Below are 25,279 nucleotides of genomic sequence, written 5' to 3'. Positions count from 1 at the left end.
CGACTTTGGTATGTTTGAAGAGTCAAAATCTATCCTGGAGCCGGGTGAGTCGAGAGAAACCATAGGACCATAGCACTCACCCACTTCCACAGCGGCGACGATCAGTGGAGGAGGCCATCCACCGCTTTCCACTCCGGTGCGTATCGCTGGCTCGGTGATGTTGGGCCCAGGATTGAGTTGCACATCCCCGGAGAGCAGGAGGGTAGTGAACAGGTAGTTTAACAGTTTCCAATAAATGTTGGACTTGTGTTTGTTGCGCCTAAGCGGTTCAGTAGAATAAGGAGCGAGGTATACTTGGCCATTATTCAGAACATTATGGTATGCTGTGTACTGTCCGCTCCCGTGGAACGGTGAACCAATGTGTTTGGTGTTAATATTCTCCGGTAGTAGATTGATTGTGTCATCCCAGCAAGGACGCACTGAGATTATCAGTAGAACAGCTACATAACTGACAATCATGGCAGAGTACTGGAGATAAAACACATAATTGCGCTTTAACTCTTTGCATGAGTTACTTAGCTGGGGTCGGCGTACACCTGATGGTTTAGATAAAAGTACAGCATTCGAATGAGAAGCGGCACCTGCCGCACCACCCTGTCTTCCGTCCGCCATTTTGCCAAGGTGCCATTTTGCCTATTAAAACAACATCAAATTGATCAGAAATACAGTGTAGACGTTGTTAATGTTGTAAATGACTATTGTAGTTGGAAATGGTCGATTTTTTAATAGAATATCTACTATCAATAGCTATATAGGCGTACAGAGGCCCATTATTAGCAACCATTACTCCTGTGTTCCAATGGCATGTTGTGTTAGCTAATCCAGGTTTATCATTTTAAAAAGCTAATTGATCATTAGAAAACCTTTTTGCAATTATGTTAGCACAGCTGATTAAAGAAGCAGTAAAACTGGCCTTCTTTAGACTAGTTGAGTATCTGGAGCATCAGCATTTGTGGGTTCGATTACAGGCTCAAAATGGCCAGATACAACAACTGAGCAAGAGGACAAGTACATTAGAGTGTCTAGTTTGAGAAACAGATGCCTCACAAGTCCTCAACTGGCAGCTTCATTAAATAGTACCCGCAAAACACCAGTCTCAACGTCAGCAGTGATGAAGGCGACTCCGGGATGCTGGCCTTCCTGGAGTCGGGAAGGCCAGTGCCTGTTCTTTTGCCCATCTTAATCTTTAATTTTTATTGGCCAGTCTGAGATATTGCTTTTTCTTTGCAGCTCTGCCTTGAAGGCCAGCATCCCGGAGTCGCCTCTTCACTGTTGACGTTGAGACTATACATTATTATTTTAATAGCAGTACCCTGTAAAGTCCATTATCAATCAATCAAGCAATCAATCACATTAATTTGTAAAGCCCTTTTTACATCAGCAGTTGTCACAAAGTGCTTATACAGAAACCGAGCCTACAACCCCAGAGAGCAAGCAATGCAGATGTAGAAGCGTGGTGGCTAGGAAAAACTCCCTTGACAAATAATAACCACAGTGGTTATAGAGGATGCAACAGGTGAGCACATCAGGAGTAAATGTCAGTTGGCTTTTCATTATACCTCTGAAGAGTATGAATTAGGCTGCTTAAGAAGGTTTGAATCATAAGCAACCTGCCTACATATTGTTGGAAGTACAATAGACCAACATAGCTACTATTGTAGGTCGAAGCTGTGTGCTGGAAAATCTTGGTAGAGCATGGGTGAAGTATGCATTGTGGTGCTCATGTGAATTTCCTTCATTTTTCGGGCTTCAGTCCAATGGCTACCTCTCACTTAAAGCTGCAATATGTAACTTTTTGGGTGACCTGACCAAATTCAAATATACATTTGTGTTATAGATCATTCTCATTGAAAGCGAGTCTAAGAGGCAGTAGATCTGTTCTATGTACACTATTTCTATGTGTAACCAATGTGAAATGGCTAGCTAGTTAGCGGTGATGGGCGCTAATAGCGTTTTAATCGGTGACATCACTCGCTCTGAGACCTTGAAGTAGTTGTTCCCCTTGCTCTGCAAGGGCCGCGGCTTTTGTGGAGCGATGGGTAACGATGCTTCGAGGGTGGCTGTTGTCGATGTGTGCAGAGGGTCCCTGGTTCGAGCCCAGGTAGGGGCAAGGAGAGGGACGGAAGCTATACTGTTACATTGGTGCCGTGACCCGATCACTGGTTGCTGCTGAAAAGGAGGAGGTCAAAAGGGGGGTGAGTGTAACCGATGTGAAATGGCTAGCTAGTTAGCGGTGGTGCGCGCTAATAGTGTTTCAATCGGTGACGTCACTCGCTCTGAGACCTTGAAGTAGTTGTTCCCCTTGCTCTGCAAGGGCTGCGGCTTTTGTGGAGCAATGGGTAACGATGCTTCGAGGGTGGCTGTTCTCAATGTGTGCAGAGGGTCCCTGGTTCGAGCCCAGGTAGGGGCGAGGAGAGGGACGGAAGCTATACTGTTATATATGCTTCCCATTCTTAAGTTTTGTTTTTGCATCTTTTACTTTTGTTTTTGTACACCAGCTGAAAATACAATATTGCTGGTTATGGAAAATATATTTCACAGCGGTTTAGATGGTACAATAATTCTCTACACTGTACTTGCTTGTTTTGTCACATAAAATGAAATTAGGCGAACTATTAGAATTTTAGCAACCAGGAAATGGCGGAGCGATTTCTGCATAGTGCATCTTTTGAAACTTAGTTTTTTGTTTTTAATTTCTTCTATTTCTGTCGAGTCATGTCACTGTATATCCTAGTAGTTTTAGAGCTTAAGACTTGTAGACTGAGATGTAGGCCTACAGGCATGCTATAGTTAAAAAAGTAGGGGGAAACTATTGAGGCTAACACAGGAGTGAGATAGGAGGTACTGGTTATTATCATCGATTCTTTCAGACCATCAGAGTGTCTCTGTGAGAGGCCACTCAAGCCCAACACACTGTCCCTCGTCCCTTTCCTCTCTTCCTCCCCTGCCCTGTGCCGGTGCGGTGCTGTATGTGTTTATTGTTCAATAAAGAACGGGTGATGAATAAGCACTTGCGGGCCGATGTTGAGCCCCTATTCGTTTTGTTTTCTCTGGCAATTCGTCACCCCACTGTAAACAGAGACAGCCTCACAATAGGAACTGTGAAGGAGAAATCAATGGGATGATTTAGCAGCTGCTACTTGGCCAAAGGGCCAGTGAATGACCATTTAGCCTAGTGATCACAGTGGCGGCTGAGCTCTGAGGCAGCTAGCTTTGGGCCGGGCCTTCCCTGTGACACTCTCACATTAATCATGTGATGGGGGACAGCAGATCCCGATACTCCACTCAAGCTCCCATTTCCAGTGACTCCATAGTTATGATTGTTGTTTGTGTGCTCCAGATCAGAGATAATCTCCAATCGATCCCAGTGTGGTTATCTGAGTCCATGTGACGGCCCTGGCTTAGCGACTACGTCAACATATCGCCCCATGAAAAGGATAAAGGCTGGCTGGCAGACGCAGCACTCTGTGCCAGTCTCTGCTCTGATGAGAGGGCAGCAGTTGATTTCTCAGTGGGGAGCCATTTTACCACCTGGAATAGTCATCCACTCATGTAGAATTAGAAATATAGCCTGTATAGAATTAAGCACCCCTGGCTGTAACCTGGCAGAATCAGGTCTCCATGAACAGCAGTGAGTTGCATTTCATTGTGATGTGTTAATAAATCTTCTTAGGGATAGCCCCTTTTTTTGTTGTCAATTGTAACCCCTTTTTTTGTTGTCAAATCTAACTGCCTGTAGCTCAGGCCCTGAAGCCAGGATATCCATATCCTTACCATTTGAAAGGAAACACTTTGAAGTTTGTGGAAATGTGAATTGAATGTTGGAGAATTTAACACAATAGATCTGGTAGAAGAAAATACAAAGAAAAAAACGACCATTTTTTTTCTACCACAATCTTTGAAATGCAAGAGAAAGGTCCCAGTTCTAGCCATCACTCTGGTTGTAATTCCGATGGTGTACACAAGATGGCAGCAGTGTATGTGCAACGTTTCAGACGGATAACTTGAAGTATGAGCGAACTACATGACATTTAGTGTGAAGTCACCCAGGTACATTTGGGCAAATCGTGAAGGAGACATTTGCATTTGTATTACATTTTTCAGAATATAGTCAAATCTGTATACTTGGACTTTGATTTAGCTTTTCCAGTATTAGTAGCCATATTATAAGTTCAACATTTGCAAAACAACCAGTTTTCATAACTTCATAACTCTGAATATTCTTATAATTTTTGTCCAAAAGGAAAAGGCATGCTGTCGTACAAGGTTAGTAGCTACATTTTACGACATATACATGGATTCCAGATACTCCCGTAATGCCCGGCTCATTGGCTATCTAACTAGCTTTGTTTGACCCCGATTGGTGCTTATTTTACAAAGTTAGAGTCGTTCAAGTGAAGACCGCCCGCGTCATCGATCTTTGACCAAATATGGTGTCTTATAGGATATACTACACCCCTAATGATATAGTGAAGTCTGGTTACGTTCTAGGATCTCTGAGGAATACATACGAACGTGATTTGACCGGTTGAAACAACGTTTAGGGTTAGATTTTAACAGATGCCTTTCTTTGCAAATTGAACGAGTGGAAATACAAAATTGATCGTGTATGCTATATGGACCTTTTTAGGATATGAAAAATTATTTTATCTAACAAAATGACACTTCATGTTATCTCTGGGACCTTTTGGATGAGAAATCAGAGCAAGATTTCAGAATGTAAGTACACATTTCACCTTCAGAGGTGAATTTATCAAACCTATAGCAGTTAGGAGCTCTCCTCAAACAATAGCTTGGCATTTTTTCGCAGTAATAGCTACTGTAAATTGGACAGTGCAGTTATATAGTGCAGTTAAAATACTTGTTGTATGGCAAATGAAAGATACACTGGTTCTTAATGCAACCGCTGTGTTAGATTTTTAAAAATAACTTTACCACAACATACAGCTTGGGTTATTGTGAGACAGTGCTCACCAACACGGCGGAGAATAGACATCAACATATTACACAGAAATACGAAATAACATCATAAATGTTGTCTTACTTTTGCTGAGCTTCCATCAGAATGTTGTACAAGGAGTCCTATTTCCAGAATAAATCGTTGTTTGGTTTTAGAATGTCCATTTCTTCTGTCGAATTTGCGCCACAATGCTAGCCAAGGTTGCTAACATTCCCATCCTCTCTTGGCGCAAAGAACGGAAAACTCCAAAAGTCCCAATAAACGTTGAATAAACTGATAAAACTCGGTTGAAAAAACCTACTTTATGATGTTATTATCATATGTATCAAATAAAATCAGAGCCGGAGATATTCGCCGTGTATACCGAACGCTTTTCAGAAGACAATGTCAGGGTCCCTCGCGCGCCGTCGAAGACAAAGAAAATACCGGACCTGTCACTCCAAAAGCTCTTGTTCGGCCTCAGATCAAGCTAGACACCCCATTCCACCTTCCACTGCCTGTTGACATCTAGTGGAAGGCGTATGAAGTGCATGCATATCGATAAATAAAAGCCAGTTGAATAGGCAGGCCCTGAAACAGAGTGAAAAATGTTCAGATTTTTCACTTCCTGTATGGAAGTTTGCTGCCAAATGAGTTCTGTTTAACTCACAGATATAATTCAAACGGTTTTAGAAACTTGAGAGTGTTTTCTATCCAATAGTAATAATAATATGCATATTGTATGATCTAGAACAGAGTACGAGGCCGTTTCATTTGGGCGCGATTTTTTCCAAAGTGAAAACAGCGCCCCCGTATTGACAAGAAGTTTTAACAAGAATTTAATCTTTCAGCTGATATAAGACACTTATATGTACCAACATTTGTTGTTTCTCTAAAGTCTGCGATCGTGACACAAGGTGCTGCATGATTTACAACTGTCCCGTTGACGGGACGCCGATCCCTAAGAAGCTCTAGCTAGGTGGTGCTTTCATGGCTACATTGTTAATATTTGTCACCCTCCTAGTGCTTCGGCGGAGGGGTGGGTGGCAGTTCTGAAGGGGCAGGGGGAGGAGGGTTGGGTGGTGGCTATGGGGGGGTGGGAGAAAGGGGTGCACTGGCGGCTCTGAAAGCTTGTTCTCTCCAGACCACGTGTCCCTTGTCTCTCTGGGTGGTGTGTTATCCACCCCCCTCACCTCACCCCTGGAGGGAGAACCCGTTCAGGCTTAGTGCTGGCTGGCTGGGCTGCTCTGACAGATGACCCCATGTTGACCAGAGGAAGGGATCCCTTTAGTTATCCCCACTCCCATTGTGCTCTGCTCTACAGTACTGTAGCCTAGTTACACCACACGCACAGAAAGACCGATAGATAGTTAGACAGACAGACAGAGACAGACAGACAGACAGACAGAGCCAAGTGTTACTTTAGCAGCATCTCACCCAAACCATAATCTCTCACTAAGTGGGGGAATTGTCATTGTGAGGTACAAATGTATTACAGTTACTGTGAGTTTATGTGGATGTGTATAGAATTTAATTCATGGTAAATAAATGGATGAAAATGTTCCAGTCATCAGGTAGTGCTCAAGGCTGGGGCATTACGATGCTACGGCAGAGGAAAATGAAGGTTTGCTGTTTTTCTATTCTGACCATGATCTGTTTCTTTCTCTCTTTCAGTTCAGCAGATGAGAAGTTTCGCTGGAATAACCAAGGTACGTACATTGTACTAAATCCTGCACCAATGCATCTTGTTCTATATTATGTGACAGAGCATGCGGAAACCTCAGTGGAATTGTGTACATTGTAATGATAGGTGCATCTTGGGGGTGGAGTGGAGTGGACCATGCCTCACTCCTACATCTGGACAGTTGTCATAATTTGTCAGACAGAACAGCAACAGAGCTGTCTGTCCAGTGTGAAATATGGACATCTAGTTGAGACTAGATTGATGGGCTTCGAGCAAAGTATGAACCACAGACCACAGCCTTTTCTTCTAAAGTATCAAACACAGGTAGTTTAGGATTTGATTGAAGCAGTGCTAAAAGATTTATGACTGTAAGTCATGTTCAGGATTCTGCTTCCCCTTAGTCATCTACTCCATGAAAGTTCCACTGATTTATATTACCTTTTAGTCACTTAGCAAATGCTCTTATCCAGAGCGACTTACGGTAGTGACGCATACATTTTCGCATTGGTCCACCATGGAAATGGAACCCACAACCTTGGCGTTGCAAGTGCCATGCTCTACCAACTGAGCCACACGGGACCGATGGATGAGTTTAGAAATGTTTGGGATGAGTTTAGGAATGTTGCACAAGCATAATTATCCATGAGTTAAAACGCTAATAATCATCCTTATACGGTAGAGGACTAAGTGTCTACTGCTAGTAGCCTCAGCCTCTATACCTGCCGCTATAGAAGAGAGATTAATGCGGATCTTAACCCTCTTGTGTAAGGCTTTATCCCTTGGCACTGTTTGCCAAACTGAAGACAGAGGACAAGTATGTCCGTTTCTGTAGGCACGAACAGACAGATAGACAAGGAGACGGTACAGCATGGCAGAGACACATTTCAGTAAATAGTGAAGCTACATAGCTTTTGGCTTACCTAGCATGGTCACTACCACTTCGCCGTCAGTGTGCCTGAAGTAAACCTCAGCTGCTTGTAAACTTTTGACTATTTGTGAGGTAACAGGACAATAATCCTGCTTCTCCATTCATTGCTGTGTCTCCACAGACGGACAGAAGGACATAGAGGAGGAACTGACGACTGGCTTGGAGCTGGTGGACTCCTGCATTAGGTCACTCCAGGAATCTGGGATCCTTGACTCCCAGGAATTCTCCACAGGTGACAGTAAGGACGCTCCTTACGTTATACAGTGCAGATAATTTTTTTATATATTAAAACATACCATCTACTTGCAGTGAAGCCGATTTACATTACATTCAGTCATCTAACAGACTCCCATCCGGAGCGACCCACAGAAGCAACCAGGGTCAACACCCTTCTCAAGGGCACGTCGACAGATCTCACACAATTTTAGATATACATTGAATGTCGCCTTTTTCAAAAGTTGAAACGTGAATAAAAATGTTGATTTCCAAGCTGAAAGACATTGTATCCTTACTATACCAAGTATGTGGACACCTGCTTGTCGAACATCCCCTTCCAAAATCATGGGCATTAATATGTAGTTGGTCCCCCCCTTTGCTGCTATAACAGCCTCCATTCTTCTGGGAAGGCTTTCCACTAGATGTTGGAATATTGCTGAATATTAGTGAGGTCGGGCACTGATGTTAGGTGATTAGGACTGGCTTGCAGTCGGCGTTCCAATTCATCCCAAAGGTGTTCGATGAGATTGAGGTCAGGGCTCTGTGCAGGCCAGTCAAGTTCTTCCACACCGATCTAGACAAACCATTTCTGTATGGACCTCATTTTGTACACCGGTGCATTGTCATGCTGAAACAGAAAAAGACTTTCCCCAAACTGTTGCCATTAAGTTGGAAGCACAGAATGGTCTATAACGTAATTGTATCGTTAAGATTTCCCTACACTGGAACTAAGGGGCCTAGCCGGAACCATGAAAAACAGCCCCAGACCAATATTCCTCATCCACCAAACTTTACAGTTGGCACTATGCATTGGGGCAGGTAACGTTCTCCTGTCATCCGACAAACCCAGATTCGTCGGTCGGACTGCCAGATGGTGAAGTGTGATTCATCACTCCAGAGAACATGTTTCCACTGCTCCAAAGTCCAATGGTGGCGAGCTTTCCACCACTCCAGCTGACGCTTGGCATTGCACATGGTGATCTTAGGCTGTGTGCGGCTGCTCGGCCATGGAGACCCATTTCATGATGATCCACGAACAGTTCTTGTGCTGACGTTGCTTCCATGGACAGTTTGGAACTCGGTAGTGAGTGTTGGAACTGGCGGTCCCGTTCTGTGAGCTTGTGTGGCCTACCACTTTGCGGCTGAGCCGTTGTTGCTCCTAGACGTTTCCACTTCACAATAACAGCACTTACAATTGACCGGGGCAGCTCTAGCAGTGCAGAAATTTGACAAACTGACTTGTTGGAAAGGTGGCATCCTATGATGGTGCCACGTTGAAAGTCACTGAACTCTTCAGTAAGGCCATTCTACTGCCAATGTTTGTCTATGGATCTTGCATGGCTGTGGCTCGATTTTATATACCTGTCAACAACGGGTGTGGCTGAAATAGCCGAAATCCACTAATTTGAAGGGGTGTCCACATACTTTTGCCTATATATAGTGTATTTTAGAATTCATGAATTCACTAGAAATAGACAAATATCATGTCGTCCCAAATGAAACAGGCAGGAAGATATTGTTCAAGCCAACACAAATAGCATAATTTCACTGCAACACTTTTTATGCTTATCAATAGTCTAAATGTCAAGAAAAATGTCAAAAATGATCTATACAAAATCAACCAGATACAGAAATGCTCGGTGATAGGATCTTTCTCTTTCTCTTTTAGCACTGAGTGATGTCAATGACTGTGAACGTTTCAATCAGGAACTAGATAACGCAGGTGTTCAAGTCTCTTATCACGTTTGCTTTCTGCATTCAAAACAGTTGTTTTCCCTTTTCTTCTGATCCCAAATGCCCTCACTTCATTTGATCCAAGCAATGATCTTCATCTTTTTACTATGAGCTACTAAGAGAGTATTAGCTGTCAGGAGAGATTCAGCGTATGTCAAGGGTTTGATATGGAAATGATGTCTCGCCGAGGCGTCTGCAGCTTCCTTTGAGCACAGCAGAGTACACATGTGTACGAGGAATATGGTTTCAAATCAGCCACTACAAAGCAATCACATTCATATTCAATGTGCTGAAAAGAGCAGAGAGTTTTTTGGAGCTAGAAAGAAAGAACATATGCAGATAGTATATGCTGTCTGTGTGTGTGTGTCTGTATTTCTATGTGTGTATGTACGTACGTACGTGTGCGTGCGTACATGCGTGTGTGTCATAGACTGTGTTTGCACGTGCACTGCACACTACATTCCCTCTCTATCAGTTAGGCTAAAAATAGCGTCTTGATGAAAAATGGAAATGTGTTATAGACTAGATGAATTAAAGGAGCCACTCCCTGCATATTTAAAGCACCCTGAGCGACCACCTTCCCAGGGATATTCCTCTGGACTGCTGGACTACTTTACTTTACCACACACACACACACACACACACACACACACACACACACACACGGACTCTTCTAAGAAGGCCCCTGTAGTATTCACTTAACTTCCAGATATCCTCAACCAAAAACTCGATACCATTGACATGATTATGTATTTATGAAATACTCAACTACTTAAATGCTCCAATGCACATATGTAACAGTATGAAGTTGTTGCAGAAACATTTCTGTGGTCATTTTCATACAGCCGCTATTAGATAAATGTCACAAGATAAATAATATAGAGTCACTTACGACAGCATTTTCAGTGCTAGTTAGTCATAATTTTCATAATGAGCTAGCTCACTTTTCCTGAATGAAAACGATGGCAGTATGTGCAGTGCGTGTTCCTGTGTGTTTGTGTGTGTGTGGGGGGGGGGGTGACAGAGAGAGAGAGATGCTTGTGTGTGTGTGTGTTTGCGTGCGCATGTGTGTGACAGGCAGTCATCGGGCCAGTTACTCCACGCTAATGTGAAAATGAGGTGGGTGTTGCCAGAACAACATGGATGTGAGAGTAAACACAGAGGAAGGTGTGAAGGCAGTCAAGGGAGGAAGCCTCACTGACCTGAGAGCGGTGTAGAGCACTGAAACAGGTCACACGGAAACAGGTTCACAGCATTTTATTTAATGACACGCACAGTACTCACAGCTATGTTGCTGAAGATAGTGTGCTATTATACTGTAGTGTGGAGTAAATTGTATTTATTTTTGTGTAAAGTAATTATATTTTTGATTTACAACACTGTGGCTAATATACAGTATATAATACAATATACTGCATAATATTGCTTGGGTAATGTAATGAAAATGTAGGCCTATGGAAATAAAATGCTGATGTTAGTGTTACTATTTGAATTGAATGCTAACTGTGCTGTTATTTACAGGAGTTCTGGCAAAGCACAAAAATGCAGGTCAGCGTTAGTTTTTCTGCATGCTATTGAAATTACCCGTACGAGAGTAGTGAGGCCCAAACAACTCTGTAGTCTGATTACTTTTATTGTCGGCCTCATTCTGCACCACTTGTGCTCAGTGACTCCCAATTCCTCCTGATCCATTATACATGCTCTCCCTTTTTCCCTCTCTGCCTCTCTGGGTCTGAAAGAGGGAGAGAGAGACAGAGGGAGAGAGAGACAGAGGGAGAGAGAGACAGAGGGAGAGAGAGACAGAGGGAGAGAGAGACAGAGGGAGAGAGAGACAGAGGGAGAGAGAGACAGAGGGAGAGAGAGACAGAGGGAGAGAGAGACAGAGGGAGAGAGAGACAGAGGGAGAGAGAGACAGAGGCAGAGAGAGAGGCAGGTAGATAGAAAGGTACAGAGAGACTGGGAGAGTGGGAGAGAGAGACTGGGAGAGACAGACTGGGAGAGAGATACTGAAAGAGAGAGTGAGAGAGTGATGGATGCAGAGAGGCAGAGGAGAAAGAGAGTGTGGGGGATACAGACACAGAGGGTAAGAGGTTGTCTCAATATTTCAGCTCCACTCTCCTTCTAAAACAGGACAAGGCCTGCTATCCCAGAGTGCACTTAAGCTCAACAATCAGGATGGAACACTCCCTTACCCAGCCGGTTACCACAGCAACCAGACACTAGAGGCCCCACCCCGCGGGGGCCAGGTGGGAGGAGCAATCCACAGTTACAACCAGGTGGGTGAGATTTATGATGTGTCCCAAATGGCACCATATTCCCTATATACAGTAGTGCACTTGTTTTAGAGCCCTGGTCAAAAGTAATGGACTATATAAGCAATAGAGTGCCATTTGGAACAGGCTCTTAGATTGCCAAGGTCAAAGATAATTTAGCCTTTTCGCTGTATAGTCTGGATTTCAAGATGGCATGTGATCTAGGTGGAAGATTAGATTAGTTTAGTTTATTACTCACATGCACAGGGTCGCACTCGCAGATGTATTTGCAGGGTACAGTGAAATTCTTAAGCTCTGAGCTCCAACAGTGCAGGTCAAAAAGAGATGTAAATGAAACAATAATAAAAAATATTTAAAAAATAATAATAATATATACATACAGTTAGCTCCAAATTGGGACAGTGACACATTTTTTGCGGTTTTGGCTCTGTACTCCAGCACTTTGGATTTTAAATTATAAAATGACTATGAAGTTAAAGTTCAGACTGTCAGCTTTAATTTGAGGGTATTTTCATCCGTATCAGGTGAACCGTTTAGAAATTACAGCACTTTTTGTACATAGTCCCCCATCAAGCTTCTGACTTTACAAACTTGTTGGATGCATTTGCTGTTTGTTCTGGTCGTTTTTCTGATTATTTTGTGCCCAATAGAAATGAAGGGTAAATAATGTATTGTCATTTTTATTGTAAATAAGAATATAATATGTTTCTAAACACTTTGAGGATGATACCATGATTACGGATAATCCTCAATGAATCATGAATAATGGTAAATGAGAAGGTTACAAAAAATGTTAACCTCCCATGTTATTGTAATGGTGAGAGGTTAGCATGTCTTGGGGGTATGATATTTGTGCGTCTGTAACTTTCTCACTCATCATTATTCACAATTCATTCAGGGCTATCCATAATCATGGAAGCATCCACATTAATGTAGAAGTGATAGAAACATATTATATTCTTATTGACATTAAAAGTGTCAAGTTACGCAATACTTTTGGTCTCCTAAAATGTGGGGACTATGTACAAAGAGTGCTGTAATTTCTGAATGATGGATGGATGAAAATACCCTAAAACTAAATTTGACAGTCTGCACTTTAACCTCATAGCCATTGTATCATTTCAAATCCAAAGTACTGGAGTGCAGAGCCTTAACAGCAACAAATGTGTCACTGCCCCAATACCTTTGGAGCTCACTATATTTACAGCTGTAACAATGATACATGTCCATTGGGGGTTGGGAACAGAGTAAATGTCAGTTAAAACAATAATAAGGTTCTTCCTGTGTTTCTCCAGGTGACATCTAGCCGTGCAGCCCAGCTGGCTGCCAGTGTAGACTCCTCCCAGTCCCAGTGCAGAGATAGAGAGTCGTTTGCCCAGAGCCATGGCAGCGCCTTCCACATGCCTGACGCCCCACCCACTCCTTCCATGTACTACTCTTGCTCCACCCTGCCTGCCCAACGCGTGAGCTCCCCCCACTCCATACAGGCCGTGGGCTCGCCCACCAAGCTCCAGCGCCTTGGCTCAGCCTCCGACATGCCCAGCTACGCCACCCTGCAGCGGGTCTCCTCGCCCAAGCAGTCCCCCAGCCGGCTGGCAAAGTCCTACAGCACCAGCTCCCCCATAAACATGGTGGTGGGGTCTGCCGGGCTGTCCTCCACGTCTCCACTGCACATGGCCTCTTCAGGCAATGCCTCGGGTTCGTCCCCTCTCCATCAGTTCAGCTCCACTGTGGGTAACTACGCCACCCTGTCCCCCAGCAAGCGCATGCAGCACTCCTCCGACCAGTACAAGATCTCCCACGAGCTCTACGCCAACGCCACCCTCGGGAGGCCTGGCAGCTTGGCAGGTGGGTTCACATGATCAGACAGAGAGATAATATCTTTATATATATTATGTCTAAAATTGGGTTTTTCCTATGAGTTCAGCAGTCTATTTATTGATAAATAAATATTCTCTCAAATTGTTTTAAATGCTGTAGTTAATAGGCTTGATAATACTAGATGTTGTTATTAACCATGTTTGGAATCAATTAACAATGTTTCCTGTGTTTGTGTTGTGGTGTTCAGGGTCCAGAGGCTCCTACAGCAGCCAACACAGTCACCTGGGCTCAGAGCTGCGACCTCTCCAGTCTCCTGAGCACCACATTGACCCCATCTACGAGGACAGGGTCTACCAGAAGCCCTCTCTCAGGAATCAGAACCAGGGTGAGTCAGCTGGTCCGGAGCCCCTGCCCCGCAGCACTGGGCATCCCCTTATATTTTACTATAACTTTGTGGCTTTCTCACTTCTTAACCAACCAAGTGTTATTGTTTCACAGTAGGTTATAGGGGGTTATCATTCAATGTGAGGTTCAAGAGGCAAAAGCATTTTCAGATAGCTGCTAATCTTTTATTGGCTCTTTGAGGTTCTGAGTCAGCACTGGATTAATCCTTGATAGGAGAAATTACTCAATGCATCAAAAAATTGTATAACGTCAGAATTAGATGGGAATCAAGCAAACACAACAAGCCAAAAAGGTAAGGAAGCAGGAATTTCAACAGTCAATGCCCCACATTTAGCTTATCATTCAGGTAGAACTCAGAAGATGGGCCTTTAAACTGTGGTTTTCCTGCAAATAACACTAATGATTAAAAAAAAGTGGATTTTTATCGCTCCATCAGATTGTTTAGCTTATCTACATTTTTCAGTTCAGGTATGCAAATCCGATTAGTATCTTGATGGCAATTTGTTTTGTAGTCACAGATCATTAGATATTAGACAGAAATTAATCTCAATTAATCTCACAGGATTTATGCTCAAGCATTGAAAACTGAGTCTGAGGCACCCACCATGGTCAAATTCACTCAACAGTATTTAGCCTAATACTTTCTTTAATGAGCATGTGTATCCCCTCCACAGAATTTCCGCCTCACTTCACTGCATATGATCAAATCCTACTATACGATCTGAAAGGCTTTAGGGAATTGGAGTTATGATATTGCTTCCTGTTTGTAAAGAATGCAGGCTACTATATGAAAGACCGGAGGGGATACCATGATTCTTCCTGGTGTTTTATTGAGCATGGGTTGAGATGGTACAGATTGTCCATGAAGGCTGTTATATCATATCCTCACAGCCAGTACTGTATCCCTCCTCTGCTGATTCTCAACCGAATCTTTCACCTCCTTTTAGCCCTTCTCACACTGTATGTAGGATTCTGTCTTTTACGATTATTGTGTCACACTGCAGGTTGGTATTTATTGTCATTAATCTTGCCATGGAGGCAGCTGTGCAGAGTGGTCACTAGCTGGCACAGCCACAAAGTCATAATATCTGATTTTAAACCTATCCCTAACCTTGGCCACACTACTAACCCTAATGCCTATCCCTAAACTAAAATGAAGACCAAAAAGCACATTTTTGTTTTGCTGAATTTTTACGACATAACCAATTTAGAGTATTTGATCTGCGCATGTGCCAGCACCAGCAGCGCAAGCCTCTGTGCTTATGCGCTAGTGAAGTGAGTTCGGAAAAACTGAAAGTATGCATCTTAGAAATTGTTTTCACATATAAAGTTTGTATGTCAGAGGCTTCCCAAAAATAACGTGGTAGAAGGTAATTCTTATCAATTTTGTGCATTTATCAAAATCCCATCAGGTAGCCTGATTTTGGTTTATGTCCATGTAAACAAGATTATTAGGGAAATCGTTCTTCTGGCAAAGCATGTAAATGTTTAAATCAAACTATTATATTAATCTAGCTATTCACAGGTGCCGGCCCTGTTCGTATTGGGCCTGTTCCTTCCGGACCTGTTCCTTCTGGTAGTGGTGATCCTAACTGACCTAAGACAGGACATTTTTATTAGGATTAAATGTCAGGAATTGTGGAAAAACTGAGTTTAAATGTAGTTGGCTACGGTGTATGTGAACTTCCGACTTCAACTGTATTATTAAGATTATCCTACCAACGGGACATTAAAAACTGTAACATCTTATGTTTCAACGAGACGTGGCTGAACTAAGAAATGGACAATATAGAGCTGGCGGGATTTTCCATGCACCGGCAGAACAGAGACGCTACCTCTGGTAAGACGAGGGGTGGGGGTGTGTGTCTTTTTGTCAATAACAGCTGGTGCACGATGTCAAATATTAAAGAAGTCTCGAGGTATTGCTCGCCTGAGGTAGAGTACCTTATGATAAGTTGCCGACAACACTATCTACCAAGAGAGTACTCATCTGTATTATTCGTAGCCGTCTATTTACTACCACAAAGCGAAGATGGCACTAAGACCGCTCTCAACCAACTCTATAAGGCCATAAGCAAAGAAGAAAATGCTTACCCAGAAGCGGCGCTCCTAGTGGGGGACTTTAATGTAGGCAAACTTAAATCAGTTTTACCAAATTTTTACCAGCATGTCACATGTGCAACCAGGGAAAAAATTATCCTAGACCATGTTTTCTCCACACACAGAGATGCATAGAAAGCACTCCCAGGCCCTCCATTTGGCAAATCTGACCACAATTCTATCCTCCTGATCCCTGATTACAAGCAAAAACTAAAGCAGGAAGTACCAGTGACTCGCTCACTACGGAAGTGGTCAGAAGACACAGATGCTACACTACAGGACTGTTTTGCTAGCACAGACTGGAATATGTTCTGGGATTCATCCAATGGCATTGAGGAATACACCACCTCAGTCATTGGCTTCATCAATAAGTGCATCGATGACGTCGTCCCCACAGTGACTGTACGTACATATCCCAACCAGAAGCCATGGATTACAAGCAACATCCGCATGGAGCTAAAGGCTAGAGCTGCCGCTTTCAAGGAGCGGGAGACTAATCTGGACACTTATAAGAAATCCCGCTATACCCTCAGACGAACCATCAAACAAGCAAAGCATCAATACAGAATTAAGATTGAATCCTACTACACCGGCTCTGACGCTCGTCAGATGTGGCAGGGCTTTAAAACTATTACGGACTACAAAGGGAAACCCAGACGCGAGCTGCCCAGTGACACGAGCCTACCAGACGAGCTAAATGCCTTTTATGCTCGCTTCGAGGCAAGCAACACTGAAGCATGCATGAGAGCACCAGCTGTTCTGGATGACTGTGTGATAACGCTCTCGGCAGCCGATGTGAACAAAACCTTTAAACAGGTCAACATTCACAAAGCCGCTGGGCCAGACGGATTACCAGGACGTGTGCTCAAAGCATGCGCGGACCAACTGACAAGTGTCTTCACTGACATTTTCAACCTCTCCCTGACCGAGTCTGTAATACCTATCATGGTTCAAACATACCAAGACAGTCATGAAGAGGGCACGACAAAACCTATTCCCCCTCAGGAGACTGAAAAGATTTGGCATGGGTCCTCAGATCCTAAAAAGGTTCTATAGCTGCACCATCGAGAGCATCCTGTCCGGTTGCATCACCGCCTGGTATGGCAACTGCTCGGCATCTGACCATAAGGCACTACAAAGGGTAGTGCGAACGGCCCAGTACATCACTGGGGCCAAGCTTCCTGCCATCCAGGACCTATATAATAGGCGGTGTTAGAGGAGAGCCCATAAAATTGTTAGAGACTCCAGTCACCCAAGTTATAGACTGTTTTCTCTGCTACCGCACGGCAAGCGGTACCAGAGCACCAAGTCTAGTACCACTGCACACTGACTCGGTACCGGTGCCCCCTGTATATAGCCTCGTTATTCTTATTGTGTTACTTTTTATTATTACTTTTTATTTTAGCCTACTTGGTATATTTTCTTCTTCTTGTGGCATGTGGCAAATTAAGTTTGATTTGGTTTTGATCTGGGTGTCCTCTTGGACAATAAGCTTCAGTGGAGTAAATGTACAGACCTGATTTACAAAAAGAGTCACAGAGACTGTACTTTCTCAAAAAGCTGGAATCTTTTAATGTTAATTGTATGATACTGACTCTGTTTTACAAATCTTTCATTGAGAGTATTTTAACTTTTTGTATTGTTTGTTGGTTTGGCAATTCCACTGTCAGAAATATGCTGAGAAGGATTATCACCACAGAAAGCAAGGTACTTGGAGTCAAACAGACAGGCCTGGATGAGATCTTTAAGGTCAGGGCCCTCCGCAAGGTTCACTAAATAATTTTAGTGTCACGGCCGTCGTAAGAAGTAGACCAAAGCGCAGCGTGAGCGTACATATTCCTTTTATTAGGATGACGCAAATCAAAACAATAAACAATACAAAAACAACCGTGAAGCTTAAGGCTAAGTGCCACTAACAAAGTTAACTTCCCACACTGAAAGGAGGGAAAAGGGCTACCTAAGTATGGTTCCCAATCAGAGACAACGATAGACAGCTGTCCCTGATTGAGAACCATACCCGGCCAAAACATAGAAATACAAAATCATAGAAAACAAAAACATAGAATGCCCACCCCAAATCACACCCTGACCAAACCAAATAGAGACATAAAAAGGCTCTCTAAGGTCAGGGTATGACATTTAGACCCAAGCCACCCCCTGTACTCGGACTTTGAACTACTACCCTCTGGGCACAGGTATAGGGCACCCCTCGGCAGGAAAAAGAGAACTAGACAATCATTTGTGCCAGGTGTGATATCCCTCCTAAATAGCTCAGGCTAATGTTCCTATCGACCCAGTAAGGCCAGCAGGCTAGTCTCTTTTTATTGGTATGTAACTGTTATGAAAGTTGTATTTTTAATGTGTATTGTTATTTAAACGCCACTTTAAACGTGTCCATGACACTGCAACAACATTTCCCCATGGGGACAATAAAGTCAGTAAAGAATTGAGGTTCTTCTGAGGGCAAAAGGGGGTGAAACTCAATATTAGCTTCCTAATGTTTTGTACACTCAGTGTAAAACGTTTATCCAACCAAAGTACAACTGAGAACTGCCCAGGTGGGGAGTTTCATGTGTGGAGCCTAGGTCATGGCTGCCAGGGAGGCGGGTGCAGTGTAAAAGCTGCTACACTGTAACTCTATTTACCTCTCACTCTGTGTTAAACTGACAGGCAGGCAGGCAGGGCTCCCTAGAGATATATAGAGGGCTTCTTCCACATGATCATGATTAGCAGTAGCAGCAGCTCTATCCTGACCAGGGAATGCAGCACAGTAGTATGCAGCCCTATAGTGATACATACCTCAGAGATAAATGGCAATGAGTGAAAGAATGGTGTCTCAACCCATGGCTTTGCTCAAGCAAAAAAAATTATATGTTCAGAATAACATTGACTTCTAACTATTATGTTGGCCTCACAGTGATTCTAACCTAATACATGTCATACATTTCTCCTGAAAAGGGATCTTTTCAGACAGAGAAATTACTTTTCAGAGGCCTCCATTGGACTTTGTTTGACATGAAATCGTTAGCCATTCACCGCTGTCTTCCATGAATTCTTCTGAAATTCATTTTAACCAACACAATATTGTCTGGAAATTAAGGTGTTCTGTGTTTAAGATCATGTTCAATGCTCCTCATGGTAGATTATGAAAACACAAAGTTAGTAAAAAAAATACATTTCACAATAAACTGACTGCCTAAGGTATTTTCAGTGTTCAGAGAGAGGTACATCTGTTGTGTTCTATTGGAGTAAATAATCATTAATCTACAGAATGCCTACTTTTTCTTCTTCTGGCCATTTGTCAATTATGTGTTTATCTAACTGTAATTTGACAAAGTGACATTTAGTGCATTCATCATAATTCATACAGGATAAATGTACTGAAAGTTATGAAATGTATTGAAATGTACCGGAATTTTTTGTGACACGGTATGTTTTTCTATGTTTTGTTTTCTTATAGTTCTTGGCAGAGGCTGCCATGGGAAGTATTGAAACATTAATTAAATGAATGATCCTTTCTGTCTTTCTTTTGATTTTGCTTTCACCCTCTTCTTCCCCTCCTCTTATTTCTCTGGTGTTTGGTTGTTCTGTTTCTCTTCTCACTGTGTGCTCGCTCATTCCTCTGCCTAGACCCAGTAAACCAGTTTTGTGAAGAGGTCCTGAACTTTCTGCTCTGTCCCTACTTCCCTCCTGCCGTAGCCCCATCTTCCCCTGGTGTTGACTCCATCCCCTTGCAGCGTACAGGCAGCCAGAACGCCTCAGGCACTTTGCCCTACCAGAGAAGCAGCTTTGCCACTGGCTCGGACTACGCCAACCCGTACCGCACCCTCCAGTTCTGCCCGACCACCGAGTCTCCCTACAGCAAGTCTGGCCCTGTGCTGCCCCCGGAGGCCGCACTGGCCCGCTCACCTTCTGTTGACAGCATCCAGAAGGATCCCAGGTGAGTGTCACTATAGCGCTGTTTTTTATAACACCTCACCTCTCCTTCAGTCAGACCACTGAATATAAAGCACACATCCACATCACATCACTGCCTACCAGTCGCTCCCCTGTTTGGCCTGTCGGTACCACTACGCCTTGAATGACACAGCCACTGTTTTCTGGAGGGCACATGAAGCTTGTTAAACATCACCTTCCTTCACCTTGTGTTGTTTAAACTTTTACTTGTGTGTGTGTGTGAGAGAGTGAGAGAGTGAGAGAGTGAGAGAGTGAGAGAGTGAGAGAGTGTGAGAGAGTGTGAGTGAGAGTGTGTGAGTGAGTGTCATAAAGTGTTTGACTGGGAGTGGCCTTGAGTCATAAGCTGAATGGCTGTATTGCTGTACTATCAGAGTTGCTTTTGTGTGGGTCTGATCAAGGAGTTTATTCCTTTAGAGCAAATCTTTTTTTTAAACAATACTGTCAATTCCTGTAAACAACAACATGTTTAATCACTAGGAATACATACTAATGAAAGATCAGAGAAAACAGGAATATCTACAGTTGAAGTCGGAAGTTTACATACACTTAGGTTGGGGTCATTAAAACTCGTTTTTCAACCACTCCACACATTTCTTGTTAACAAACTGTAGTTTTGGCAAGTCAGTTAGGACATCTACTTTGTGCATGACACAAGTAATTTTTCCAACAATTGCTTACAGACATATTATTTCACTTATAATTCACTGTATCACAATTCCAGTGGGTCAGAAGTTTACATACACTAAGTTGACTGTGCATTTAAACAGCTTGGAAAAATTCCAGAAAATTATGTCATGGCTTTAGAAGCTTCTGATAGGCTAATTGACATAATTTGAGTCAATTGGAGGTGTACCTGTGGATGTATTTCAAGGCCTACCTTCAAACTCAGTGCCTCTTTGCTTGACATCATGGGAAAATCAAAATAAATCAGCCAAGACCTCAGAAAAAATTTATTTGACCTCCACAAGTCTGTTTCATCCTTGGGAGCAATTTCCAAATGCCTGAAGGTACCACGTTCATCTATACAAGCAATAGTACGCAAGTATAAACATCATGGGACCACGCAGCCATCATACCACTCAGGAAGGAGACACGTTATGTCTCCTAGAGATGAATGTACTTTGGTGCGAAAAATGCTAAGGACCTTGTGAAGATGCTGGAGGAAACAGGTACAAAAGTATCTATATCCACAGTAAAACGAGTCCTATATCAACATAATCTGAAAGGCGCTCAGCAAGGAAGATGATTGACTCCGCCAGGTCAGCGGAGTCAATCACCACCTTCCGGAGACACCTGAAACCCCACCTCTTTAAGGAATACCTAGGATAGGATAAAGTAATCCTTCTAACCCCCCCCTTCTAACCCCCCCCCCCTTAAAAGATTTAGATGCACTATTGTAAAGTGGTTGTTCCACTGGATATCATAAGGTGAATGCACCAATTTGTAAGTCGCTCTGGATAAGAGCGTCTGCTAAATGACTTAAATGTAAATGTAAATGTAAGAAGCCACTGCTCCAAAAGCGCCATAAAAAAGCCAGAATATGGTTTGCAACTGCACAAGGGGACAAAGATCGTACTTTTTGGAGAAATGTCCTCTGGTCTGATTAAACAAAAATATAACTGTTTGACCATAATGACCATCGTTATGTTTGGAGGAAAAAGGGAGAGGCTTGCAAGCCGAACACCATCCCAACCGTGAAGCACGGGGGGTGGCAGCATCATGTTGTGGGGGTGCTTTGCTGCAGGAGGGACTGGTGCACTTCACAAAATAGATGGCATCATGAGATAGGAAAATTATGTGGATATATTGAAGCAACATCTCAAGACATCAGTCAGGAAGTTAAAGCTTGGTCACAAATGGGTCTTCCAAATGGACAATGACCCCAAGCATACTTCCAAAGTTCTGGCAAAATGGCTTAAGGACAACAAAGTCAAGGTATTGGCATGGCCATCACAAAGCCCTGAACTCAATCCCATAGAAAATGTGTGGGCAGAACTGAAAAAGCATGTGCGAGCAAGGAGGCCTACAAACCTGACTCAGTTACACCAGCTCTGTCAGGAGGAATGGTCCAAAATTCACCCAACTTATTCGGGGAGCTTGTGGAAAGCTACCGAAAACGTTTGACCCAAGTTAAACAATTTAAAGGCAATGCTACCAAATACTAATTGAGTGTATGTAAACTTCTGACCCACTGGGAATGTGATGAAAGAAATAAAATCTGAAAAAAATCATGCTTTCTATTATTATTCTGACATTTCACATTCAGAAAATAAAGTGGTGATCCTAACTGACCTAAGACAGGGAATTTTTACTAGGATTAAATGTCAGGAATTGTGAAAAACTGAGTTTAAATGTATTTGGCTTAGGTGTATGTAAACTTCCGACTTCAACTGTATGTTTGCAATACTCTACAATTTCATGACTTTGATTTATCCCATTCTGTTTTCTTCATTGACCATGCCCTGTACTGTTTATTTGTTTCTCTATCTTTCTTTCCTTTTCCACATTGCACTGTATCTGCTGTAGTTCTGGCATTACTTTTGGCGTTTGTACACGCTTTCAGTGGATTGACTTGTGATGCATTGATTTGCTGGCTGCAACCAACTTCACAACATGCACAGTCAATTACAGTAATCTCCAAATTATAAATGACTCCCTATTTATTTGGTTACTTCATATTCATTATTGTTAAAGGGCGGGTCTCACCAAAGCAGGTCTTCAATCTATTTTCATTTAAATTAATTGTGGAAACACTAGGCCTGTATTGTGTGTAGCAAATCATTTCAATTCTAGAAAGAGATTAATGAAATGTTTTAATGAATCATGTTCAAAGTCAACGACCAAAACAATACTCTATAAAAAAAAATATACTCAACCACAATTAAGGTTGTTATATTTGGCTATGTAGCTGTAAGTTAAAACTTTCCTAATGTCCAATGGTTGTTTGCATGATATAATTAATGTCACTATTTAGCAGAGTCCTAAATTATAGGAAAGCATAGTCCTAAATACATCTATTCATATTTAAGAAAAACAATAACAAGATCACTGGAATGTGTCTCTCCACAAACCATGATAATGGTTCTGATGACTGAACAATCCATAATTGACCTAGCTGATAGCAAATTGATCTTCATATTTCTTGGTTTTGTAAGACCCCCTCTTTAAAAAATCCCCATCCACCACAATCAAATCACCTAGTGCATGTTCTGAATCCAGTGTAAGTGTGTAATAGGAAAAGTGTTGAGAAAGAAAGACCATCAAATGAGTATTATTTTATTCTTGTCAAGCTCCTTTGTGCGAGACACACACCTACATTTTTTTCTTTCTGCCTGTCTCCTGATAGGTACGACCCTGAATTCCTTGTCTGGAATCAAAATCAAGCCGAGCAAAGAATGACAAAGTAATCCAGCATTTATTACATATTTCTATCTCTCATTCACTGAATCTGTCCTTCATGTCTACTATACAAATACCAGGAACATTTCCTTACCAATGAAAGAGCATGAATGACAATAGTTCAGTTCTTTTTTCCATTGCATTGTCCTCTGATTCCCATTTACTTACAGTAGCTACTTCACTGAAAGCTTCATGTGACTTCCTCAGGAAAAGTAAAGTCAAGGTAGTGCCATTGGTGCTGTCCACAATTTTACATACAGTATCTTCTCACAGATTAGGTTAAGGTTTATGCATCTTTGCCTCCAAGTTTCTCAAGTTTACTCTTCAGGTTTGTCTAGTAATTAATGGTAAGATGTGATGTTGTGAAGTTACTCTTTGGTTAAGCTTTTATAGCTTTCTAAAAGTGACAGCAGTTGGAAGCTTTTTGGGTAGGTTTCGGGTACTTGCTGATTGTGTGAGGATAGCAACAGTAGGAATCCATTATCCAAAAATCATACATTTTCTCCTTCATTTTACATCATTCATCGTCATTTTTCTCTCATTTTCTAAATGTGCGTCATCATCCCAAGATTTACTGTGACTTGTGCAGTAATCAAGGGGCAGAATCCATTTCCTTAAATGTCACTTTTGCAGTATCTGATCATACTACCTTTATGCTATTTTTCTTAAGTAATACTCAAACTGATATCTATGTGGTAGTTGCAATTTACCCATGAATCATGTTGCCGATTCATAAGCTGTTACATTTTAGTACATATACGGTGGTTCCTCAATTAAACGTTTTGAGTTTTTGGCACAGCGCATTGAGGTAGATTGTGATATAGTGCGGTACATTGCGTCACAGCAAGGGAGAGTCAGAACGTTGGTTATGCCTTTGGGTTCAGTCTAATGTGTCTCTGTCATCACTGAATGAATGACGTGAATTGATGAACAGGTGATAGAAACCAGATAGAAACAGATATTTGTGTACCTGATGTCACGGTTTAATTTGAATTAACTGGATGAGGATGAAGAAGAAGAAGCTGATTGAATTTAAAACAATAGTGTAAGAATTGCTCTTCCTCTATCCCGTGTGCAAATTCAGAAAAAGACACCTCTTTTTTTGTTTCTATTGTCACGTTCCTGACCTGTTTTCTGTTGTTTTGTATGTGTTTAATTGGTCAGGGCGTGAGTTGGGGTGGGTAGTCTATGTTATGTGTTTTCTATGTTGGGTTAATGGTTTGCCTGGTATGGTTCTCAATTAGAGGCAGGTGTGTGTCGTTTCCTCTGATTGAGAGCCATATTAAGGTAGGTTGTTCTCACTGTTTGTTTGTGGGTGATTGTTCCTGTGTCTGTGTATACCACATGGGACTGTTTCGTTTGTTCGTTCATTTTAGGTAGTCTGTTCCTGTTCGTGCGTTCTTCGTCTATATGTAAGTTCGTTTGTTTCAGGTCTGTTGCCTTCGTTTATTGTTTTGTAGTTTGTTCTAGTGTTTTGTCAGTGTTTCGTCTGTTAAATAAATTCAGTATGTATTCATCACCCGCTGCGCCTTGGTCCGTTCAATCACCACAAGACGAACGTTACATCTATTCTGTCAGAAGAAGCTGTAACTGGACTGTAGTCCATTACTTACTATAACTGTTGTTACACGGTAAGGTTTTTATTCTAAGAGAAACAAAAATGTTCTGTTATATTCCATTATAATCTTTAAATATATGTGTTGACTGAATATACGCGAGTGATGTCTGCTAAATTAACAAGTTGATGGTGCAGCCACATAGTCTCGGCTACTAAGCCCAGATAAATAAAACGTAAAACATGCTATTCTGTTATTTTGAAATAC

The 25,279-nt window shown here is 42.3% G+C and overlaps 1 protein-coding gene across 5 annotated transcripts in view; it reads left to right on the top strand.

Annotated features, from left to right (window-relative positions):
* LOC120055549 (catenin delta-2-like) overlaps positions 1–25,279 on the top strand; it is a 118,152-nt gene that overhangs the window by 53,706 nt on the left and 39,167 nt on the right. For 2 of the 5 annotated variants that reach the window (XM_039003419.1, XM_039003417.1), the window contains exons 3-8: positions 6,614–6,648; positions 7,673–7,789; positions 11,632–11,777; positions 13,070–13,622; positions 13,843–13,992; positions 19,731–20,040. In XM_039003419.1, coding sequence (XP_038859347.1) covers positions 6,614–6,648; positions 7,673–7,789; positions 11,632–11,777; positions 13,070–13,622; positions 13,843–13,992; positions 19,731–20,040 — 1,311 coding nt within the window. Of the gene's footprint in view, positions 1–6,613; positions 6,649–7,672; positions 7,790–11,631; positions 11,778–13,069; positions 13,623–13,842; positions 13,993–19,730; positions 20,041–23,403; positions 23,461–25,279 lie in introns of all 5 variants that reach the window. The other 3 variants (XM_039003420.1, XM_039003418.1, XM_039003416.1) reach the window with 3 other exon arrangements.

Source organism: Salvelinus namaycush, chromosome 11 (assembly GCF_016432855.1).
Source record: "Salvelinus namaycush isolate Seneca chromosome 11, SaNama_1.0, whole genome shotgun sequence".
Taxonomy (NCBI): domain Eukaryota; kingdom Metazoa; phylum Chordata; class Actinopteri; order Salmoniformes; family Salmonidae; genus Salvelinus; species Salvelinus namaycush.
The sequence above is the reverse complement of the archived record's forward strand: the minus strand, read 5'-3'. Positions and strand labels throughout refer to the sequence as shown.